Source organism: Macaca thibetana, chromosome 2 (assembly GCF_024542745.1).
Source record: "Macaca thibetana thibetana isolate TM-01 chromosome 2, ASM2454274v1, whole genome shotgun sequence".
In the NCBI taxonomy this organism is placed as follows: domain Eukaryota; kingdom Metazoa; phylum Chordata; class Mammalia; order Primates; family Cercopithecidae; genus Macaca; species Macaca thibetana.
Window position 1 is genome coordinate 111652376 of NC_065579.1, and position 24280 is coordinate 111676655.

At 38.4% G+C, this 24280-nt stretch overlaps 3 protein-coding genes across 4 annotated transcripts in view; 2 read left to right on the forward strand and 1 right to left on the reverse strand.

Annotated features, from left to right (window-relative positions):
- Window positions 1–4384, forward strand: part of APPL1 (adaptor protein, phosphotyrosine interacting with PH domain and leucine zipper 1) — a 47348-nt gene extending 42964 nt beyond the window's left edge. For both annotated transcript variants that reach the window (XM_050781156.1, XM_050781158.1), the window contains exon 22: window positions 804–4384. In XM_050781156.1, the coding sequence (XP_050637113.1) occupies window positions 804–950 (147 nt within the window). In that variant the 3' untranslated portion in view covers window positions 951–4384. The remainder of the gene's footprint in view (window positions 1–803) is intronic.
- PDE12 (phosphodiesterase 12) overlaps window positions 1–24280 on the forward strand; it is a 508182-nt gene that overhangs the window by 222878 nt on the left and 261024 nt on the right. The window lies entirely within an intron of this gene.
- On the reverse strand, window positions 783–24017 carry ASB14 (ankyrin repeat and SOCS box containing 14). The gene is made up of 11 exons (XM_050781179.1): window positions 23812–24017; window positions 23100–23241; window positions 20239–20294; window positions 19338–19469; window positions 19084–19242; window positions 14401–14646; window positions 11211–11382; window positions 9345–9888; window positions 8740–8893; window positions 7500–7700; window positions 783–881 (listed from the first exon to the last, which is right to left on the reverse strand). The coding sequence occupies exons 2-10, from the start codon at window positions 23219–23221 to the stop codon at window positions 7522–7524; spliced, it is 1764 nt and encodes a 587-aa protein (XP_050637136.1). The 5' UTR covers window positions 23222–23241; window positions 23812–24017; the 3' UTR covers window positions 783–881; window positions 7500–7521.

The window sequence follows — 24280 nt, forward strand, 5'->3', positions numbered from 1 at the left end:
AGAACTTTAATATTTCAGAGGAGGTTGTCTCTGTCAAAGCAGTTGAGAGGCTGTATAGCTTTAACTGCCATTGCTGAAAGCCATTTTGCCTTCTATGGGGGGAAATAAATATATATATGTTATATGAAATATATAATGAAATATGTATTTTTAATATTGCCAGGAGTGTCAAATCATTGTCCATCCAACAGGATAATTTTAAAAGACAAATTTTGGAGCAAAACTTGAAGAATGCATTAAATGATCCATGAGATTGTAAGAACGTGTTATGGGTTGCAGATTGACTGTAGGAATAGTAAAGAGGAGACAGCTGGGATACTTAGATCAGATCAGTAAGCATTGGCTGTGGGCTATCTTTCTGGACAAAGAGGGAAGTGGCAAAGATGACACTGAAGTGAGGCTTTCTTGGTAGGCTAGGCTGAGGGAAGGTGACACCTGATTTAGCAAGATGAATTGGACAGGGATGGAGAAAAGGGCTGGAAAGGGAAAGGAGTGTGGGGTGATCCCTTTCGAGGGTTTTACTATGGTAAAAGATGATGGGCTTTATTTGGTTGTTGGTCGTAAAAAAAGAAAATGAGAAAAAATATTTTAGTTTGAATGCTGGGTTTTATAGGATGGTGCCAAAATTCATTTTGGTGTTGTATTGTTTGGGTGTAGCTTTTCTTTTTATCAAGTTGTCAGAAGTATGCATATATATTTATGACAGAAGAACTGAAGTGGCTCTCAAGAATGTATCTTAACTGCATAATTTGCCATTTGACTGCAGACAAGTAACTTAGTTTCTTTTTTGTCTTTTCCACTAGGACTTGGAAGAACAAAGTCGGTTGATAGCTGCGTCCAGTAGACCAAACCAAGCCAGTAGTGAGGGGCAGTTTGTTGTCCTTAGCAGTAGCCAGTCAGAAGAGAGTGATTTGGGAGAAGGAGGAAAGAAGAGAGAGTCAGAAGCATAAACTTAAACTTTTGGTAGATATTTCCCCCTTGGAATTTGACAGTTTCTGTGGTGAAATGGCACAAGGTAACAACTGTGTTGAAATATCAAGGAGGAGACTAAGCTTTATATTTGCTTATTTGTTGTAGCTACATTTTAAAAGAAAGATTGAACTTGATGACTTAGATTTGCATTGATCTTTTTTCCCCCTTAAACATAATGTACTATGCATTAACATCTAAAGAAAACCTGCTCATCTCCCTGAAGTAGACATTTGCTCAATAATTTTTTCCTTCAGATTGTGAACTTTTAATTCTTGCATTGTAATTGGCTATGACCGTAAGAAATCATTTACTCTTCAGGCTTAGACATTCATGGATATGCTTTTCTTTCATTACGAACATTTTGCTGGCAGTGAGGAAGCATTTAGCTGAATAAGTTTAAAGCCCTTTATACAGAGAATTCTACAAGTTTGCAAATATTTTAACAATATTAAATGTGCAATAGAACTTTTATAAAATAATTAGAACAGAGATTTTACACTTAAGGTTTCAAATTGTGGCAGGTGGTACTGTTGATCTCAGGGCACTTTCTGGGATTGCTCACATTTCGCTAATGTACTGCACTTGATGCCAGTAGGAAAGAAGCTTAAGTGTCTTCAGTTCAAGATTGATAGAGCCCTTGGCATTTTATTGTCACATTTTTAGTTCTCAGGTTGGGACTTCAATTACTGCTGTAGAGCAGTAGTGGTTAAAAATAAGATAATGGAATTTATTAGAAGATTTTTTGTTCAAATACATTTTAGATTAGGATTGACAAAGATACTGCTATAGAATGATACATTGTATTTTCTGCATTGTGTGAAATAGTTTTTATTGAAAGTCAAGTGACATTTCAAAAGAAGTTCTATAACAATTATGTTTCATGCTTAAAGTAAAAATTCCCAGAGTTTAGTTTAGAAAATGTAATCTTTTAAATTTCAGACTGTTATTCCCAGTATTTTCATAATCCCATGTTTTGATAAAGTACTGAATCACCACTTTATATCCATAAAGGCCAATAACTAATGTATGAGAATAGAACAATTTGCACTAATTATTGTAAATATGTCTACTCTTCAAATGAGAAAAAGGTCCAATTTTATGAAAGATTGAAAATGCATTGAATGCCTGGTAGAGTATAGGAGAAGTTGACCAAGGAAGGATTTAACCTGGTGCCAAGGTTAAAATAACATTTCTCTACTCCCTGTTGTCTATGTTAAACCTTAATTTTTTTTTCTGTAATCACTTTTAACACTGCTAATAGAAATTGTTTTCATGTGTTTCACATGAAAAAGTATATATACATACAAAGTTAATATAGTGAGTAAAATACATAGTCACACATTTACAGATTTTTCAAGAGGTTAGCCACTAAGACTTTAATAATTTTACAAGGGAGAAAGCCTTTTTTTTTTTTTTTTGATATACAGTTTTTTCTTCGTAGTTCTGCATTAGAAATGACATCTGTTTTAGGTCTCAAACTATAACTCGGCTGTTTCACACTATATGTACATTGTTTTCTGTAGGAATAGGATAATGATATATAGGATCATGATATTCCTTCTATCCATGTGCCAAATGGGTGTAATGTTTATTTACTGATGCTTTATGTTACCAAAACGTACAGTAAAAAAGTAGAAATTTATGAAATACTTTTTGATAAAAAGTTTATTTTGTGCTTACCAAAGGGAATGCTTTCACAATAGTGTATCAATTGTTTTGTTGAAGTTAGAATTTCTTCTGTTGCCAGCACTTAAGTAGTCATGGCAAGCCTGTTTTTAAGACCTTTTGGAGACTGGAGCTTTCTGTTCCATTAAGTCTTTTGTTTATACTACAAATTGTCACCTCACTTAGTTCAGATGAAATTTGTTACTCTACACGGAAGGTGGTCATCATTAGGAGGCAGCTGTACTAAGCTGGTGCTTTGCATGGTAGCAAGTGCTGCCCTTGGTCAGCACCCTGGGTCATACTGTAGGCTAGAGTTAAGGGCACTGGCAGACTTAGGGATGCTGGACAGACCTGTAGTTTGTTTTAAGTCATGTTCACAGAAATTTCTACAATACTTACACCCATCTTCATAGGTCAAATCAAAGTGCATTCCAATGTTAAATAGAAATTATGAGTGGGTTTAACAATTTTAGATGATTCAACTTCTGTTCCATTATTATTGAACTATATGAGCTATTCCATTACTGCAGAGATTTAAGTATCCGTTTTAATAAGCTCTTTTTGTTATTTAAAGGCTGCCCATGGGTTTCTGCCTAGTGGTAAAGCTGATTGTTATCCTCCTTTGAAATCCCTTCTAGTTCTTGAGATGCTCTGAGGGTAATTGGATTAGATTTTGGGATATCTTTTCTCACATTCAGACTTACACTTAATGGTGTTAGAAATCAACAAAACTGCTTTTTAAACAGAAAAGATTTTAAGCCTGCCTACTTCTGCAATGCATTCTGTTAGCTGTATGAACAGTATGTTTGTAACTATGGCAATGAAGTCAGTAGATAGGAAACCAGTTATTCCCTCTCACCTTTAAAAATTTTGAAAACTTGCTAACAAGGGACTAAAGCTATTAACTTGAACAGAGTCCCTAAAGCTAGTCTAGTTTTTGCCACGTCTGCAATGATTATTGTTTAATTTCAAAAGAGTCATCAGACTCCACAATCTAGGGGTGGTAAATGTGTTTCCATATGCTTGGGAAAAGGTCAGTAGGATGTGCATCCTAGGGAAGATAAAATCGTATATGGTAAAGGCATCTGAGTTAACTTTGCATTATATCTAGGAACTGTATTATTTAAAATTTGAATCCTATTATTAATGCCAAGAGATCCTAAGAGCTAGTGTATTGTAAAACCTGCCACCTGAATAAAACGAAAATATTAATGTTGGTTCTGAGACAACCTCTTAGCATTCAGATTGTATTTTAAATATTTAAACACACCAATTGTAGAAAGCAACCCTTTATTTTTAGCAAGTTTGGTTTACTCTTCTTCCATGAGATTTCCGTTTTCTACATTAATTAGTAATACATAAAGATTTGAAACTGGAACTATGTTATACTTTTTAACCAATCTCTGTGGCTTTACTCATGAAATTTACTTCAGTTAATGTGAGACTGGGGATTAAGTTGTAACTAATGTGCAAAATTGCTTTGTATATTTGGTGATTTTATAATGTAAGTGAATTGGTTAATTCTTATTTCACTGATACTATTAATCATGCAGTGTACAATTTAAAATCATGCAATGTTTCACTTTAGAATTGGACTTGAAGAACTCGACTTTATGTGATCATGGTATTGGTATACATGTGGGGTGGAGAACTTATTTTTTCATTTTGTCACAATAGGTATTTACTGACAAGGCTTCAGGAAAAAAGTTAGATTTTTTAATGTATAATAAAGTCCATGATTTTTGTACAGTGTTTTTTAATGAAATATTTGATACTCTGAACTTTATTTCTCAAAGTAATTTCAGATGTTTGTAAAACAATGGACTCCTTAATCTGTTATGACATTATAAATTACACGTCTAGCCCAACTGCAATTCCACAGCAGCTAAAATGGAAAAAAAAAATTGTCACCTTATTAGGAAAAGTTTGTTATAGAAGCAAACTAATCGATCGCTGGTGACTGTTTTTCTTTTAGCAAAGGAAAAAGACTTCATTAATTGATATATACTTGCTACTGTTTGGTCCTACTCACAGAAATTCCTCCAATTTAAAGGAGCAGATTATTGTGCATGCCACAGTATAGCTTGGATCTGTAATTTCAATACTAATGCTTATTCATCCCATGTGCTCTTTATAGTTTCTTATGGCAATTAGTTGGCAATTAGTTCCTTTCTTCTGGGATTTAGTGTTTTAATTTGTTTAGAATTTTATAGAAATGTACATACACTTTTAGAAGGTACAGGTAATAGATGAAATTAACTTTAGAATTATATAATTTATCTGACAGAAGTGCATGTATAGCCTAAATATATTTCTATATTGAAAGATATAATCTCTCACTTATCAGTTTGATTTAAAAAAATAAAAACTATTCATGTCAGCTATATAAATTTTTTAATGTAAAAAAACTATAAAAATAATTTAAAGTCTGTGCTTACTGAAATAGTCTATATAGCCATTAATCCCTACACCAGAAAAAAATCATATAGCTTCAGTTTCCCTAAAATGGACTCTCTAATTCTTTAAAAAGTACCAAGACTAAACATGTAAACACATCAAGGCCATAGCTGACTGGGCTGTAGTGAAAATGGACAATATCATTGTACCTGTTACCCCTATTGATGTGGCTTCTAAATGTGACACAAGTGTGGTTGAATGAATGTCTTTTTCAGTTTCTTTCCTCACTTTCCACACGTAGAAATGTATACTTACATGCAGGCCTGGCACAGTGGCTCATGCCTGTAATCCCAGCACTTTGGGAGGCCAAGGCGGGCAGATCACTTGAGGTCAGGAGTTGGAGACAGCCTGACCAACATGGTGAAACCCCATCTTTACTAAAAATACAAAAATTAGCTGGGTGTGGTGGCACACTCTTGTGATTCCAGCTACTTGGGAGGCTGAGACATGAGAATCTCTGGAACCCAGGAGGCAGAGGTTGCAGTGAGCTGAGATTGCACCACTGCACTCCAGCCTGGGCAACAGGGCGGCTCTCCATCTCAGAAAAAGGAACCTATACTTACATGCAGTATGAAATATATAGAAATAAAAATTTAACATAACTCCCATCAGTGAGCCTCTTCATGTCCATTATCAGGCTAGGTTCAATACAGAAATCATAAGCCGTCAATCATTTGCAAACACTTGTAATTCCAATTCCAGTGATCATATTAACCAGTAAATGGTCAGCCATAGCCAGGGTTTTGTGGAAAGAAGGGATACACGTTTCTCATTAATAATGAAATTTCAATTGAGAGTTGTATTTCAATTAACTGAATTACCCTATCTCTGTACTTCACTCTACAAAGAAACAGTAGTAGACACTAAGCTGGTATTGGGAGTTTTCCACAAGAACAGCAAACTTCTAAGTCATGTACTGGGGTCAGTGTGTATTCAGTCCAATCACTGAGATGTACAGTAGGCCCCCTTATCCATGGTTTCCCTTTGTGTGGTTTCAGTTACCCGTGGTCCAAAACTATTAAAAGGAGGCTGGGTGCGGTGCCTCATACCTATAATCCCAGCACTTTGGGAGGCCAAAGAGGGCAGATCACCTGAGGTCAGGAGTTCAAGATCAGCCTGGCCAACATGGTGAAACCCCGTCTCTACTGAAAATACAAAAATTAGCCAGGCATGGTGGTGTACACCTGTAATCCCAGCTACTCGGGAGGCTGAGGCACGAGAATCGCTTGAACCCGGGAGGCAGAGGTTAAAGTGAGCTGAGATCATGCCACTGCAGTCCAGCATGGGTGACAAGACAAGACTCCATCTCAAAAAAAAAAAAAAAAAAAAAAAAAAAAAGTGTTAAAAGGAAAATCCCAGAAATAAGTAATTTATGAGTTTTAAATTGCACACCATTCTGAGCAACATGATGAAGTCTCTTGCTGTCCTGCCTTGTCCCACCTGGGACCTGAATCATCCCTCTGTCCAGTGTATCCACACTGTAGGGCATGCGTGTACAGTTGTATGTTGCTTAACAACTGGCTTAAAGATGTAGATACCTACTGAGAGATGTGTTAGGTGATTTTGTCATTGTGCAAACATCATAGAGTCACTTACACAAACCTAGATGGGATGGTATACTACGCACCTAGGCCATGTGTTATATAGCCTATTGCTCCTGGGCTGCAAGCCTGTACAGCATGTTACTGTACTGAATAGGCAATTATAACATATAGTAAGTATGTATTTAAACATAGAAAAGGTACAGTAAAAATAAGCATTATAATCTTATGGGACCACCATTACATATTTAGTCCAATGATGACTGAAACATTGTATGATACGTGACTGTGTAGGAAAAAAATACACTATGTATAGGGTTCTGTACTAACCCTGGTTTCAGGCATCCACTGAGGGTCTTGGAACGTATCCTCTGAAGATAAGGGAGACTACTGTATTACATATATACTTCTCTATTAAAAAGATACTGTAATGAGTTATCTTGACTTGTCAGAAGTGGCATCTATTATTTTGAGCACATAGACATTGGATTTATACACTTAATTAGAACTGGTGTATTTCAGTTAATTGAAATTTTTACTATTTGGGTTTTTTTTTTTTTTAAACTGCCTTGAGAATGCTAGTCATTTATATGTTGAGAGGCTATATTCAAAGCTACTTAAAAAAAAATTGTTTTTCTTTTAGAGATGGGGTCTTGCTCTGGTCACCTAGGCTGGAGTGCAGTGGCGCGATCACAGCTCACTGCAGCCTTGACCTCCCCAAGCTGAAGCAACACTCCTGCCTCAGCCTCCCAGAGCTACTTTTTAAAGGACTTAGACTGCATTGAGATTTTAGTTGGTGGGTAAAGCAAAAAATATGAATCATATATAAGTGAAATTCTAAGGAATACAGCTGCAAAATTATACCTTTTCCATTAGAATGGTTTGATTACCAGGTTCCTGTAAAAATTCCTTGTCCATAAAGGTCGTATTCTTTGTAAAGGACATATGCTTTTAGACGATTGGGTAATGGAAGAAATGACATGAATACAGGGCAGCGCAAATGTAAACGTCCCATGCATTTCCGGATCTTTAGGCGGCACAAGTGTTTTAGGGAGCGAGGGTTTGCTAAAAAGAAAAGGCACATTATCCAAAGAGAAAAAGAACTTATTTTTTAGTATCTTAGGGTTTTGTTAGCAAATGTATTTGATAGCATTTCATTTGCTGTTACTAAATAGCAAAATCAGGGAAATAGTTTTTCAGTTCTTACTGCAATCCTTGTTGTAGATATGGTTCCAGAGCCATGTCAAGTTAGAATCCAAAGACTGGCATCAATTGTGGATCTGGCCTGTGAGATCTGAAGTTCTTAAATCTGCATGTGGCCAGGCGGGGTATCTCATGCCTATAATCCCAGCACTCTGGGAGGCCGAGGCAGGTGGATCACTTGAGGCCAGGAGTTCGAGACCAGCCTGGCCAACATGGTGAAACCCCGTCTCTATTAAAAATACAAAACTTAGCTGGGCATGGTGACCATGCGCCTGTAATCTCAGCTACTCGCGAGACCAAGGCAGGAGAATTGCTTGAACCCAGGAGGCGGAGGTTGCAATGAGCTGTGATTGCGCCACTGCACTCCAGCCTGGTTGACACAGTGAGACTCTGTCTCAAAAAAAAAAAAAAAAAAGTCTGCATGTTTTAGCCCCCTCAGGGACAGGGTAGAAACTGAAGATTACCCCCCAAGGGAAATAACACAAAATAAATTATTAATTTGTCTTACATGCTACTTTGAAAGGATTTGCTTTGAAGAAAGTCCTTTTGATACCCTCAACAGACTTGGCTCTTAGCTTTTTCTCATCCTTGTTTTTATTGCCATATAATAGCTTTTCATTCCTGTGTCCATGGTGTTCTTTTGTAGCCATGGTTTAGGTGGATTGGGATGAAAGTATTACCTACCTATATAATAAGTAGTTACCTAACAGGTTTTATCTCCTCGGAAAAGGTAATAAATACAAATTAAGTGTAGTTAGTAACATTTTTTTAAGATAGGAATAGTATTTTTCTGGTTTAAGTCAAGCTTTTAACCAGAAGAGAAGGGTGTTCTAATTCTAAAACAATCAAATTAGAATACAATTAGTATTTTTGTAAAAAGTCATTCTATAAGGATACTCACTTAAGATAAAATGTATTTCTGACCAGATCCCCTGTTTTTGGAGCACAGCTTTCAACTTTGAACAGATCCGAACTTGATCAACATAATCAAGCATCACTCGAACAACCTTTCCAGAGAGGTGTTGCAGCCAGGACAAAGTTATTACTTCACAGAACTGAGGGAAACAAAGTCAGAATTAGGAAAGTAAATGAAAAACATGAAGTAGCTATGGTTTAGCATAGTAGTCAAAGGAGAAGTGTTGTGATGAAGGCCAAGAGGGAAAAATGTCTCAAAAACGGGGAGGGATGGTATTAGTCAACTGTACTTATTCTGATTTTTTTTTCATCAGAAATATGATCAAAGTAAATCATTTAATCAGTTGCTTCATTTATGAAACTTCCTCACACTGCTAGGCAGAGTTAAATCACTTTTCTCTGTACTGTTTTTGTTCCTTTTATATCTTTCTACATTGTGTTCATTTTATCATAATTATTTTATCATATAATTGTTATTATACTAGGATCTCTTCAAGTTTCTGGAGAGAATGGATGTAATCTATTTATTGCCATAGTTCCAGGGCCACAAATAATGACTGTAAGGGAATACAGCCAATACTGTGGACTTACCTTAGTATCTTTGATAACTGTAGATGTCCAGCCTTCAACAGTATAGGAAGGATGGACTTTGTCTCCATGTGGGCAATCAAAACATCGCTGTGTGTCATACCCATAGTTCAGCAGCATCCTGAGCATGACTTCATCTTTCAGAGTGTATTGCAGTGCTGATGGGAAATGTAAAGGGTTAACTCTGCAGAAGTAATTGACATTGGCCCCATGCCTTAGCAGCAGACTGATCAGCTCATAGTTGCCCATCCTGAGGGCTATCTGGAGGCAGTTAACCGGGTCTTGGTTAGGCAGAGCTCCAGCACTCAGAAGCAGCTTGACAGAAGAGAGGTCACTGTTTGATACAGCAAAATGCAAAGCTGACTTCCTGTGGTCATCGTAGTGTTTGCTAACTCTCTGATCCAGCATGAAGTTCACATCAAATCCAGCCTGGATGAGGAGTTCCAGGCACTGAGGGTGTGCTCCTGCTGCTGCGCAGTGAACTGGACTGATCCCACTCTGCTTAATGGCAGCAAGATCCGTAACTGGAATCAGTATCTTTAGAGCTCTGAGAAAGAATTTCAAAATGCATTTCAACATTGTTTTTAAGAAGTAGCACTAACTTGTTTATTATTGTTTTATAGTAATACTAGATAGTATCAATATTCAGGGGGCATTTAGAACCCCCAACCAAACAAAAGCATAATTCCTTCATCCAGAAGCTCAGATACCAAGTAAAATTGAATGGAATTACTGTCTAAGCTGTAAAATTCAGAATTAGCCCAGAAACCTGAGGCTTCCCATATTGTCTAAATACCTGAGAAAAAAGTTTTATATCTCTTTGGTGGCTTCAGAGGATGCCTGGTAAACAACCATTTCTAGTTCTTGCTAGTTGGTCAAGAGTTTTTTTTTTCTTTTTTTTTTTTGTGAGACGGAGTTTTGCTCTTGTTGCCCAAGCTGGAGTGCAGTGGCGCGATCTCGGCTCACTGCAGCCTCCACCTCCCAGTTTCAAGCAATTCTCCTAAGAGTTTCTCATCTTTAAAAGGTATGTTTAAGGCTAGTCGTCATGACTCAAGCCTGTAATCCCAGCACTGTGGGAGGCTGAGGTGGGTAAATCACGAGGTCAAGAGATCGAGACCGTCCTGGCCAACATGGTGAAACCCCATCTCTACTAAAAATACAAAAATTAGCCAGTGTAGTGGCGCCCACCTGTAGTCCCAGCTACTCAGGAGGCTGAGGCAGGAGAATTGCTTGAACCCAGGAGGCGGAGGTTGCAGTGAGCTGAGATCATGCCACTGCACTCCAGTCTGGCTGTAGGAGTTCGGTCAGCGTGGTGGGAAAAATTATAAAAGTTATAGATAGAAGCAAACCTTTTCGGAAGGCTGGGAGGTTTTGCAAAAGCTTCAGGAAAGGATTTGGCTGAAGGCAGCTGAATTCTCTCAGAGTAGATAACAAGGAAGTGTAAGGGAATTGATCTAGATGGGGTGGGGAAAACTGTGTTAATTACCCACAAAATGTGCTGACTCAAAGCCTTTGTCATTAAATCTGTACTAAATAAATGCCTGAAGCACCAGCTTGTCAGGGCCATGGCTGCTACAACTCTTTCTGTGAGCAGCTTGGTCCCCTAGCCCACTCTTTCACTGGATACCTGTGTCTAAGTACTCCTTTCATCTGTTGCTTGGCCAGGGTCTGTGGTTCAGACCCAGCACCTGGCAACAGAGTGAGATTGCATCTCAAAAAAAAAAAAAAAGAAAAAAACAAAAAACAAAAAAACAGTATGTTTAGGTTGTGGGATTGGTGATTAAAGATTATAAAGTTCCTAGAAGCAGCTCAAAATAAAAGGTAGCTATTACAATTTTTATTATTTACAATAATGTAATTGAACTTAACAGTAAGTGGCCCCTGTCAGCTGCCACATGGATGGGCAGGTGGCCTGAATTCTTAGGGATGTTGGCATCAGCTCCATACTCCAGCAAGAGGGCCACAGCATCTGGATTTCCTCCACTCGCAGCTTCGAGTAAAATGGAAGAAGAATCAGAGGCCTGACCATGAGCATTAGCTCCTAAGAGGAGAAAGACTCTTGTCAGTGCAAAAATTATTTTCCACTGTTATTTCTTGAGCAATCTTAAAAATATATCACCATCAACAAAAAGCAGTTAGTGAGCATGCACTCTAGCAAAGCACCAAGAATCAAAGTGACAAAATATATACCTCCTGCTCTCAAGTAGCTTATAAACTAGTTGGGGAAGAAAAAAAAATGGCAGTTTCTAAATTATAAGTAGGTTAGTTTTTGAAGTAATTTGATGTCCATTTGTTTGGAACTTGAAAATTCCAGTAGAAATACTGTTATAAAAGTTGCTTTTATTTCTAGACCAGCCTACAAAAGCCCACTTATAACACACATATAGGATGGTACTAACAAATCTATCGAACTATAATACCATGCCATCTAATGATACTGTTTTGGTGGAAAAGGGCATTTGTTCTGTTTTAGCTTGTTTGTAGGGGACCATAGTAAGAGACACTAACTTTTTAATTGAGGTTAGGAACTGCCAATAGCCAAAGAGATAAGTTGTTGTACAGTTATTAGTACAGAGTATCCCTTATCCAAAATGCTTGGGACCAGAAGTGTTTCAGATTTCAGGGTTTTTTAAAAAAGTATTTGCATTACACTTACAAGTTGCATTATATTTACAAGTCCCAAATCCAGAAATCTGAAATCTGAAATGCTCCAGTAGGAATTTCTTTTGAGCATCATTTTGATGCTCAAAAAGTTTCAGATTTTGGAAGATTTTGGATTTCAGATTTTCAGATTAAGAATGCTGGCCGGGCGCGGTGGCTCAAGCCTGTATTCCCAGCACTTTGAGAGGCCAAGACGGGTGGATCACGAGGTCAGGAGATCGAGACCATCCTGGCTAACATGGTGAAACCCCGTCTCTACTAAAAAAAAATACAAAAAACTAGCCGGGTGTGGTGGCGGGTGCCTGTAGTCCCAGCTACTCGTGAGGCTGAGGCAGAAGAATGGCATGGACCCGGGAGGCAGAGCTTGCAGTGAGCCGAGATCCGGCCACTGCACTCCAGCCTAGGCAACACAGCGAGACTCCGTCTCAAAAACAAAAAACAAAAAAAAAAACAAAAAAAGAATGCTTAACTTATATATACCCTGTACATTAAGTGTTATGTGAGTGATGTGAATAAGAGTACAGGTACAGGCAAAAGGTCTTCTAGAAGATCTAGGGCTGGGGTTGGAAGGGGAGCTGGGAGGTGAAGGAAGGAGAAAAGAGTTTGGGTCAGTTGTGGAAGTCTTCCCAGTAAAACGGGCTGTGAGGAAACAGCATTTGAATGGACGAAAGTTGAGGAGAGCATTCTGAAGCTCACATAAAAAAGATGTAGTGACTTTAACACAGTCATCAGGGTCCAGTGACTGCCCAAGAACCCCATTCCAAGAATGCCTTAAGAAGTCCAATAAGCCTCTGTTTATTGAGTGTCCACTATGTGCTGATTCCTTTATGTGTATAATTTTTAAACTTTGTAAGAACCCCTAGCAGTAGGTGCTAACATACTCATTTTAAAGATGAAGAAACTCATTGAGTTTCAGTGACTTCCCCAAAGATGCACAGCTAGTAAGCAAGGTAGTCAGGATTCTATGCAAGTATTCTAGACCCAGGGCTTATATCTCTGATGCCATGTTGCCACTCTAGCAATGCAGGGTGGTAATGTGATTTGGAATCAGACAGATGTACCTTGAAATACTAGCTCTGTCATTTACCATCTATGCCACTTGGTGCAAATTACTTTGTAAGGGAGTCACTTAAAGGAAATGCTCACTCACTGAGGTCAACTGATGCTGGTTTCTTTGCAGGGTAAAGGATTTAACATCTGTTGCTTCTCTTTCTCTGTATTTTAATCAATGATGTATACAAAAGGTTACTCTTTCCTCATAGATGAAAGACTCCAATGTTTACTTTTGCTATTCCAGCTAATGACTTTAGACATTTCTTATATTGATCATGTAAAACATCTTACTTAAAATGTCTTATGGCCATTGATTAGAAACTAGCCTCCCCCATATGACAGGAAAGATTTAGATAAGTCTAAAGAGCACAAGGTTGTTCTTAAATATAAGAGTCTCTGCCATCTAGAATATTGGAGACCAGGACCGTATATTGTTAAAGAACAAAATAATACTTCTAGACATAGGGAGGAGAATAAAGAAGATAATTCTATTATTGAGACTTTTAAAAATCTTGGTAAAAGTGTGCTTTTTTGAAAAAAAGCTTTAGATTGATCTTACCTTGCTTCATCTAACAGTGTCATCAATGAGCTCTCCTCAAAGACAGTAAAAGCCAAAGTTCTCTGAGCCAAGGGTCCCTGCCAGTTAAGCCAGCATTCAAAATGACCACAGCTACAGAGCTGGGGATAGGGGAGGGGGCATGTTTGAAGGGAAGTCCTACAACTGGTACCATGGCTGACCCTCACTTTCCTCCAGTACAAAACGAGGATAATACCTACCTCACATGGTTTTTAAAGGGTTACAAGGCAACATGGGTAGTTTAATGCTTGTTGCTTAGACAGTAGTACCCAATACTGTAAGTTGCTTTCCCCTTCTCTTGGAGTTTTGGTTATTACTAGAGTGAAGAACTGGGACCCAAAGAGAAGAAATCAGGAAGAATTTCCTAATATCTAGTCATTTGGTAACAGATTAAACCGCCTCATGATTTAGACTTAGGCAGAGGTAACGTGTAGAGTATGTTGCAGGGTGTTTGATTTTATGATTCTAGAAAAGGACAACACCACAAAAAAGTTAAAAAACCACCATCTTCTTAGCAGGGTGAAGGAATGTTAAGTAAAAGTAACCTGCATCCTAGTAACTTTTGGAAAATTATGTCAGACCTAATAAAAAATTCAATCTTTATGTTAGGCTTTTCAGTAATCACTATTAACCCATAATTTTTATCAAACATTTATATTAGGCTTAAATAAAATATTAACTTTTATTATTTTGAAGTTCTCCATTAAGAGGAAAACCCCTGGATCATGTTACCCTTTGTTAGTGTGCTGACCAAACAGAAGATCTTGCCTTTCCGCAGTAACATTTCCATGATTTCAGTGTGTCCACTTTGGGCAGCAAGAGCAAGAGGAGTGAATCCATATGTGCTCTGTGGGTCAGGGTGTGCCCCAGAAACCAGCATAAGCTTCACCATGTCCTCTCTGCCCAGTTTGGCTGCTTCGTGGAGAGCTGTCCTCTCGTTGGCACAACGCAGATTGACATCTGCTCCATAGTTGATCAGCAAGGCAGCCATGTCATAGGAGTCACGCAGCACAGCTGGGAAATGAGAAGTGAGGTGGGCATGTTCAACGGGAAGTTAAGACCACAGCAGCATATCTGCAAGTATCCCTCAGGCTTTCTTAAGGAGTTCTTCCCACCCACTCCCAGACCCCAACATTCTGTGTTTAGGAAACAGATTGTAAAGTAAGGCATGTATCAGATAACACTGAGAGTATTTTACATCAATGGACTATTTGTTTTTATGTAAGCCATGAGTAATTATTCATTGCTTATGTGGTTGAAACACAAATGTAAACTTTTCACTTATCTTTATTTTTCAAGAAAATGGGAACTTAATTATTCAGTACAGTCCTGGAAATGTTTGTAGCTGCTTTAAAATAAGTGAAAAAAAAAAACAAACAAAAGACAGCCCAGACATGGAAACGTGCCAAAAAAAACCCACCAGAATCTACCCCAGAAAATGAATGACTAAAACACAATTTAAATATGCATGTCTGGTGGGAGTGGTTGAGGCCATAGATGATGATAGTTTTGGCCTATCATTTCTGCATTAACACATTTTAGCAACATACCAAAGTATGTTGTGCAGAAAGCCCCTTAAGGTTCTGTAAAGAAAATTGTTTTGTAGTTAAAAAAATACTAATAATAAAAGGCTTGGGAACACTGTGTGTTTGTGTATATGTGTATGTAAATATATATATCTAGGGTCTCATTCTGTCATCCAGGCTGAAGTGTTGTGGTACAATCATAACTCCCTACAGCCTTGAACTCCTGGGCTCAGTCAATCCTCCTGCCATAGCCTCCTAAGAAGCTGGGTCTACAGGCATGCACCACCATGCCTGGCTAATTTCTTTAAAAATTTCTGTAGAGATGCAGTCTTGGTATGTTGCCCAGGCTGGTCTTAACCCCTGGGTTCAAGTGATCTTCCTGCCTCGGCCTTCCAGAGACTGGGATTACCGGTATGAGCCACTGCTCTCAGCCAGCACTGTATATTCTATCACCCTCTTCAAGATTCACTTTGCATATTGATATATTGAAGTCTCTGAGGAATCTTGCAATGTGTTTGCTTAACTTTTTAACCCAGCATTTTCCATGACCTATCAGTGGGGACATGCTGTTTGGGTACCACAGAAATGGAATCATTTGACCTGCCAGATAGGCTGAAGTGAAGAGAGGAAAACTAGCTCTACCATCATTGTTTCAACAGGCTTCACAGCTTCATGGTTTTTACATATGTAATTTTTCTACACACAAGACAAATACTATCTTATAGACGAGGAAACAGGTTTAGAGAGGTTAGACCTGACGCAGAGTTCTTTTCACTATACAGTGCTAGGGTGCTTCGTGGTTTATGCGTGCTTTCTCAGAGAAGGCTCTTCTGCTCAGTGTTTTTCTATAAAATGCAAAGCCTTAGCATCTTCAGACAAACCACGAAGGGACCCCAAATCCTAATTTTTGGCAGTACTCTGTTGGTCTCTTTTTAATTTTCGTTGTTTTTTTTGTTGTTGTTGTTGTTGTTTGTTTTTTGAGATGCAGTCTTGCTCTGTCACCCGGGCTGGAGTGCAGTGGTGCGATCGTGGCTCACTGCAACCTCTTTTCTCCCGGGTTCAAGTGATTCTTCTGCCTCAGCCTCCCGAGTAGCTGAGATTACAGGTGCCTGCCACCACGCCCTGCTAATTTTTGTATTTTTAGAGACGGGGTTTCACCATGTTGGTCAGGCTGCCCTCAAACTCGTGATCGCAGGTGATCCGCCCGCCCCGGCCTCCCAAAGTGCTGGGATTACAGACTTGAGCTACCGCACCCAACCTAATTTTCAGCTTTTATTTTGATAAAAGTTATACATGTACAGAACTTAAAGAGCCAATTACTGTGAAGTCTATCACTCTTTCCCTACAGTCTTTCTCCTTCTCCAGAGGTATCCTTCAGCTGATTCTTTGCTCTTCATGCCTGTGTTTCATAAGTAACCTGCTTGTATTGCTATTTGTTGATTTTTGGTTTTGGTATAATTTAATGACTTCTTACCATAGAAAATGATTTAACTTTTTTTCCTCCTGTCCCCACCACATGTGCACATTTCTCATCCCACCATCCTATTGTTTTTATAGCACAATTTTTGTTAGATAAATATTTACCTTCATGTATGTCATTCAAAGGTGGGCCATATTTACATTTCCTTTTCTGCACATCTTTTTGTTTTCCCTGGAGTTAATATTTGTCTTATGTTTCATTTGCTTAGTTTTCAATTTATCATTAATTGCACCCCAAACTCTCTAAACTGTCTACATCTCCCTTCAAGATGTCATTCCTAGCCCACCATGGTCTTGAAGAAGCCTCTACCTGGGGCCTCCTGACCTGTTCCAATCTGGACCTCAGTGCCTGGTCATATGTGGTCATCCTACGATCATTATTCCTCTCATCTTAGGGATCTCATTTGCCTCCCACCTGGCTTGGATCTTCTGTTTCCTGGATCCCAAGCTTTTGTTTTTCTGTTTTACTCCAATGTTGGTAGAACATTTGCTCCGTTAGCTTCCTAACGGCAGGGAGCAAGAACGTTTTTGAGATTTCGTATGTCTGAAAATATCTTTTATGTCTTTAATCTACTGTCAGATTAGAGAGTTGGAGCAAATATAGAATTTTAAGTTGGAAATATTTTTCCTTAGAGTTTGCAAAACTATTATTCACCACCAATTACTTCAAGCTTCTAGTTACACCATTGAGATGTCTGACACCACTCTGATTTTTCATCTTTTGTATATTATGTATTCCTTTTTTTCTCTCAGGAAGTCTGTGGAAACTTCTTTGTCCCTAGTGACTTGTGAGTCTTTCTCTTTTTTTTTTTTTTTAGCTTTTTATGATTTTTTATTACAATGTAAAAGAGGCTATGTTCAATAAACTTAGAGTATAGAAGTAGAAAAGTTTAATTCTACCTCTGAAATGATCTTTGTTAACATTTTCACATGTATCCTTGAATTATTTATTTCTACATATGTTACATTTTGAAGAAGTTTTTGTTACACAAAATTCTCTAATAATTGGCTTTTCTGCATTTATACTGTGAATTCACATTTAGAGAAGGATACTTAGACCCCCAAGATCCTAAAACACCTAACTTTATCCATCTCACTATTCACTCATTAATTATTGGCACCAAATGTGTACAAGGAGTCTTGCTAGCTGCTGAAGTGCTGAATCAGTATGAATTCTGCTAATAAGCATTTATAATTTGCCACAGAAAGTGCTCTCATTGCTCTAAGACTAGAAACAAATTGCTGAGGGGATTGGGTCTCTTACAGTTCATTGAACTGGCACTTAGTATGGCCCTTTATTCTGGAAACACTTGTCCTTCATTTTAGGACATCATTTTCTTGACTTATTGCATTGGCCATATACCACCTCCATCTTGTCTGTTCTCTCATTCCTCTTATTCACATGTTGCTCCTCTTGGATCATCCAGCTAATTTTTACTTCTTTCCTATTTTCCATTTCTTATTTTATTCTTCTGGAAGCTTTCCTGAACTACATCTTCCAGCATTGTTTTGGTTTTTAAAATTTCTGCTCATATTTTTAATTTTCAAGAATATTTTGTTTTCTGATTTTGCTAACCCCTTGTTCTTCTTAAAATGGTTTCTCTGAGGAAGTTAATGACAATTTCCCTTTAAATTTTATTTTCCCTAAATAATCTTAAAGTTGTTTAACTCTGTTGGTTGAAGATTTTCCTCAGATAGCCTTCAGCTATTTGCTCATAATTAAAAGTTGGAGACTAGAAAGCTGGTTGGAAATTTTAAGCAGAAGGTGGGGCTTGCGGACTGTGGGTTTAACAATAGGTTGATATGTTTGGGCCACTTACTGGGAAAGCCCCAATGTTACTATCTTTAGCTCTTTCTTCTTGGGCTGGTCAGATTCCTCCAGAGAACCCCCCTGCCTGGAGGGTAAGGGCCTGGCTGCCAGCCTTCTAGGAGGAGGGCTGGGCAGTCTCAATTATGTTTGCTTAATTCCTCCAGTATTTTCAATCTAGTACTCCCACCCTCACCTAAAGTTCCGTGGTCCAGAGACTTTCCGTTTAAGCTATGCAGAGAATAAACCTCCAGGAGTCTACTGGGGTTGGGCAGGAGTGATCTAGAGATCTATCTGCTTCTTAATAGTTTTCAACCAACTCTTCTGTTTCAGCTGCCTGCCCTTCACCCATGCTCCATGAGGTAATTCTGCTCCCCTCTGATTTCTTATATCAGAATTAACTGGCTTGATCAAGGCACCATGCAAAATGAGCTGCCCTTAATTGAGCAGAGGTTTTGCATCAGGCCACCTCACAGGCCAGCCTATAGAAACCTTCTGGAGGGTTGGTACCCATGTCTGGTCAGTTGGGAGGAGAGCGACAGTGCTGCAACTATGCACAAAAAGCTGCCTTTGAAATTTGGGGGCATGAAGGAGACTCAGTGCCACAGACTCGTTTTCAGAAACAAGGTATTCATTTACCTGTAAGAAGAGGAGAATTGCCTTCAAAATTCTTAGCATTTGGATTGCAGCCATTGAGAAGAAGAAAAGTGGCATTTTCTAAGAGGCAATTGCTGACAGCCAAAAACAGTGGCGTTTCACCATTGTGAGTGGTTTGCTCCCACAGACTGGGGTCTGAAGCTGAAATAAATTCATCATACCACACAAGTTAAGACATAGAAATGAATGTTAAATTTATCTCTTAGAAACATCAAGAAGAGTCAAAGGGAATTTACCGCTTAGGGTTATTTCCAAAATTTTCTTATTTAATTGCACTGCAGCCTTATGCAGAGGAATCCAGCCTATCTCATCTGCTTCACCAAAAGCAGAATGGTACTTGGTTAAGTGTGACAATGCATCTTCCTTACCTATTAACAAGTCAAATGAGAACAGATTCACATTTGGCACACTTACAAGGGAGCCCATATTGCTTCCTGAATTCCACCACCAAAGTTAATGCATAAGACAACAGAATTCTAGTGCCACCTTTTATGAAAGACAAATGGTATATGACAGACAGTAAGGCCTGTCATCTAGCATTCCACACCTGGGCCTGTGAATACCCCCAGCATCTTGTTACTTATGAAAAAACAGTTATGTCTAGGAAGGAACCCAGGAGCTCTTTGCTACATTGAGCTGAAGTATTTTTTTCCCAGAAAAGCCTACATCAGACTCTTGACAATAAGCTGTGGACCCCCATGGTGTTCAGCATGGAAGAACCTGCTTCTAGGCTTCCTGAGCTTCGAGGAGAAATGCTGCCAGCTGTCACCATCACATTTTTCCTTTTTTTTTTGGAGACAGAGTCTCGCTCTGTCGCCCAGACTGGAGTGCAGTGGCGTGATCTCGGTTTACTGAAACCTCCATCTCCTGGGTTTAAGCAATTCTCTTACCCCACCCTCCCGAGTAGCTGGGATTACAAGGGCCCATCACCACACCCGGCTATTTTTTTGCATTTTTAGTAGAGATGGGGGGTTTCACCACATTGGCCAGACTGGTCTTGCACTCCTGATGTCAGGCGATCTGCCTGCCTTGGCCTCCCAAAGTGCTGGGATTACAGGCATGAGCCACTGTGCCCAGCCAATGTCACCATCCCATCTTACCACAAGTTAAAGGGGATAGAAGAGGAGGAGTACTTAACTTTCTCTATTGTTTCAACTATCTTCTTATAGTCAGCACTCAAAAAGGAATGGGAGCTGCACAGAAGAAAATACATATGTAATTCCAAAACTGAGGAGAAAAAACTGTTAATCTGATAGAAATCAAAAGGAAAGGGTAACGGTAGTAGTAGTTAATCCGGGATGCACTTTCATAGGAGGCATTGACTGAGGCGTAATAGAAATACTTCTATTTGTAAAATGTAATGTGGCCCTTAACAAAATTCTAGGGAAGCTCCTTCACCACATCTGTCTTCCGCATTCGCCTGTTAGCTTCTTTAGGGCAAGGACTGTGTGAGCCTGGATTGCAGTAGGCCTTTAATCAGTGTTGACTGAACTGAATCAAGCCTGCCTATGACTGAAATGTCACACTATCTCATGGTAAAATTTGATGGCCACTATAGAATGTCAATGATTCTAGCATAAACTATTTTTAAAAATAGTAAATAAAAATGGTGTGAGTTTTAAAAAATATTCACAGTCAGAATGTGTGCTCAGAAAACGCTATTAGCAGTTAAGTAATGTTTTTATTATTTAAGGCTTTAAATCTCAATTTATGAATCTTACATTATTTTAAAACCTAGCAAATAAGGATTGCCACCTTCCATTCTTTTTTTTTTTTTTTTTTTTTTTTTTTGAGATGGAGTCTCACTCTGTTGCCTAGGCTGGAGTGCAGTGGCACGATCTTGGCTCACTGCAGAGTAGCTGGTACTACAGGTGCCCGCCTCCACAGTTGGCTAATTTTTTGTATTTTTAGTAGAGACAGGGTTTCACCATGTTAGCCAGGATGGTCTCGATCTCCTGACCTCGTGATCTGCCTGCCTCAGCCTCCCAAAGTGCTGGGATTACAGGCATAAGCCACCACGCCTGGCCACCTTCCATTCTTTAACTATTTAATGAACCCAGGTTGAGGAGAATAAATTCCCTTGGATACTCTGTCCTGTTTACAATTTGGTCAATTAAGTTATCTTAAACATTTAAAGCTGCACTCATAGATTTAGGATTGTGTTAGTTTTCTATAGCTGCTGTAAGAAGTAACCATACACTTAGTGGCTTAAAACAACAATAATAAAACAAATTTATTATCTTACAGTTCAGTAGTTCAGAAATCCGAAACAGTCCTCACTGAACTAAAATCAATGTGTCAGCAGGGCTGTCTGTGTTCCTTCTGAAGGCTCTCGGGGAGAACCTATCTCACCTTTTCTAGCTTCTAGAAGCCACCCACATTTCCTGGCTTGTGGACTCCTTGCTCCATATTCAAAGCCAGCAATGTTGGGCTTAGTCCTTCTAACACTGCCATCTGCCAGGTTGTCTCTCCTGACTCCCTCTTTCACACTTAAAGATCTTGTGTTACACTGGGACCACCTGGGTAATCCAGAATACGCTCCCTATCTACAAGTCAGCTGATGAGCAGCCATAATTCCATCTGTAGCCTTACTTCTCCTTCGCCATATAAGCTTCCAGAAGTTAGGACATCTTTAGTCCCAACCATTACTCCACATGTCACAAGTATGTTCTAGTTTTCTGATTCCTTCAAGTACCTGAGTAAATCAGCAAGCCTGCCTAACTATCATACAATTCCTGCAAGTCTAATCAAGTAAATGCATAACCACAGTCAATTTCAGTTTCTCTGAAACATTTCAGTACTCTACTTAGCCCAACTCTCTTATACCTTTCAACCTAAAATTATTAGTCAGTTACTCAGTTATGCAATTTAAGGTTTTAAGCATAAGGTTAATATAACAGATAATCTAATAAGGCTAATTGCTTTATAAAACTTTAAATATTTAAAGATTATTTTAAAAACTAATCCTAAATTGAACACAAAACTATAGGAACAGTGTTGGTTAAGAGCACAGACTTTAGAATCAGACTGCCTGGCTCTTCACTTACTAGCTCTGTGACCTTGGGTAAGCCACTTAACTTTTCTGTGCCTCACTTTCTTCCTCTCTAAATAGGGATAATAATAGGACCTACCTCATAGAGAGGTAATGAGAATTAGAATTTAAAAGTTAGTATTTATGAAGTGCTTAAAATAACATGACACATAGTGATCACTCCATGAGTTTATTACATTTTTAAATACTATATAGGTTTGATGTGCTTCATCATGTCTCTATTTAGTTATGAAATCTCTTGGGGTTAAAATACGTTTTTCTAGTTTTACATCCAGCAGGCAAATAGAGATTACCATCCCAAGCAAACTGGTGAAGAAATGATGGTTACTACCTCAGGAGACCAAGGTTGCTGATTGGCCAGAGAGCGCGTGAGCAGGTGTGCTTGACTGCAGACTGCCCATATCCAGGACGACTCTTCTTACACCCCACACAGGGTCCAACTGGTCCTTTTTCAGTGTTGTTCAACAAAACTCTGAATCTACACTTTCAGAAGTCTCATTCAAGTTTATGGAATTCCTCCTTTTGATTTGAGTAGATCAAAGACTGGACCCCGTCCTCACCTACTCCACTAAGGTTGAAGATAGCTAACTTTCTGTGTGTCCTGGTTGGATTTATGCATTTCTTCAATTCCCAAAGACAAGATGTATTTGAGTTTTTCTCTAGCCCTTCATGTCCTCATTTCTTTCTTTCTTCTGATTTCCAGTCTGTATCACCTCACCCAGATTTGCTGCTAACCTCCTTCAGATATTTTATTGCCTAATTAAATTCTGAATTATTTCCAGATTATTCCTGTCTAGTCAGGCACAATATCTTACAGATATTTAATTGACAGCTCCTTGGAGTCTGACCCTCCTGTTTTTGTCACAACACTAGATTTAAGCTAATGACAAATGTCAGCTGTTGAATACAACACTTAATACTACATTGCCAATGAGAAAACCATTACCTCTCATCCTTAGGTGCATGTTGTGCTGTTCCTGGCTTATAAATATCCTGTAAACTCTGCTGAATGATGAACTGGGTGTCAAAGTCTTCATCTGTGTCTTCATCGCTGGTGTAATTATCCATGTGAAACGTGGACAGGTTTACTGTAAAGTCAGAGTGAATTAAGATTATTTTTCCAGTTGTGAAGAGATCAACTGCTTAAAATTACAAATGAAATTCAGAAACCTAGAAAATTGATTGGATTAACAAATGAAAAATACACAAAATTTAGGCAACAAAATATTCATTAAAAAATTTCTATAAACTTAAAAGTTTTCTGGACTGCCACATATTCAACAAAAATTAGAAGTTTCTATGAGTAGCCATTGACTTAAAGCTTATTCAGGAAAAACCACCTTTCAAATAAGACTTCGGTTAGTGCCACTCTAACACTGACAACACTTAAACTTGGCTTGTGAGTTCTTCAGTGATTGTAGCACTCATCCAAAATAATATTTCCTACACACAGTGAGTGTGATGCTGAAAATAATATTTTACTTAATAAACATGAAAAATAAACATGTTAAAGAAACAAATGTATTCTCATAATTACAACACAGATTCAGCAGCAGTAAAAACAAATGTATCTTACTAGGCAATATCTAAATGGTTTTAAAAGAAAAATGTCAGTTTTAGCATAGAATACGTTTGGTCACATTTCAAAGACTTTTTACCTTTTGTTTTATCCTCTAGGACAGCACTGAAGTTTTCACTGTTAAGGACTAACACATGTAAGCCTCAGATTTTTCATTTATATTTAGGATCTCCTCTCCCCTGTAGTGACCATTCCATTAATAGCTTTACTATAAATACTTCATCATAAGACAGTCTGGCACATTCTCCTTGTTTTTTACATGTGGTTTAGCTCTTTTTGGAAACATGATCTCTTTTCTTCAGTGCCACCACATTCATCAAATTTAAAGGATTAAACATTTTATTCCTGGAATAAAATGTTTTTGCAGGGAGTTGGCCATGCAAAGAGAATTCATTCTCTTAAGACTCATGCACATAGCTACTACAAACCACAATCAATTTTTCATTTAAGAGAACCCAAACATCTTGCTCTGACCCAATTATCCAAAGTGACTGTCCCAATGTACTAGATTCACTAGGTAGCTGTGACTACATTTTCCTTGGGTTACA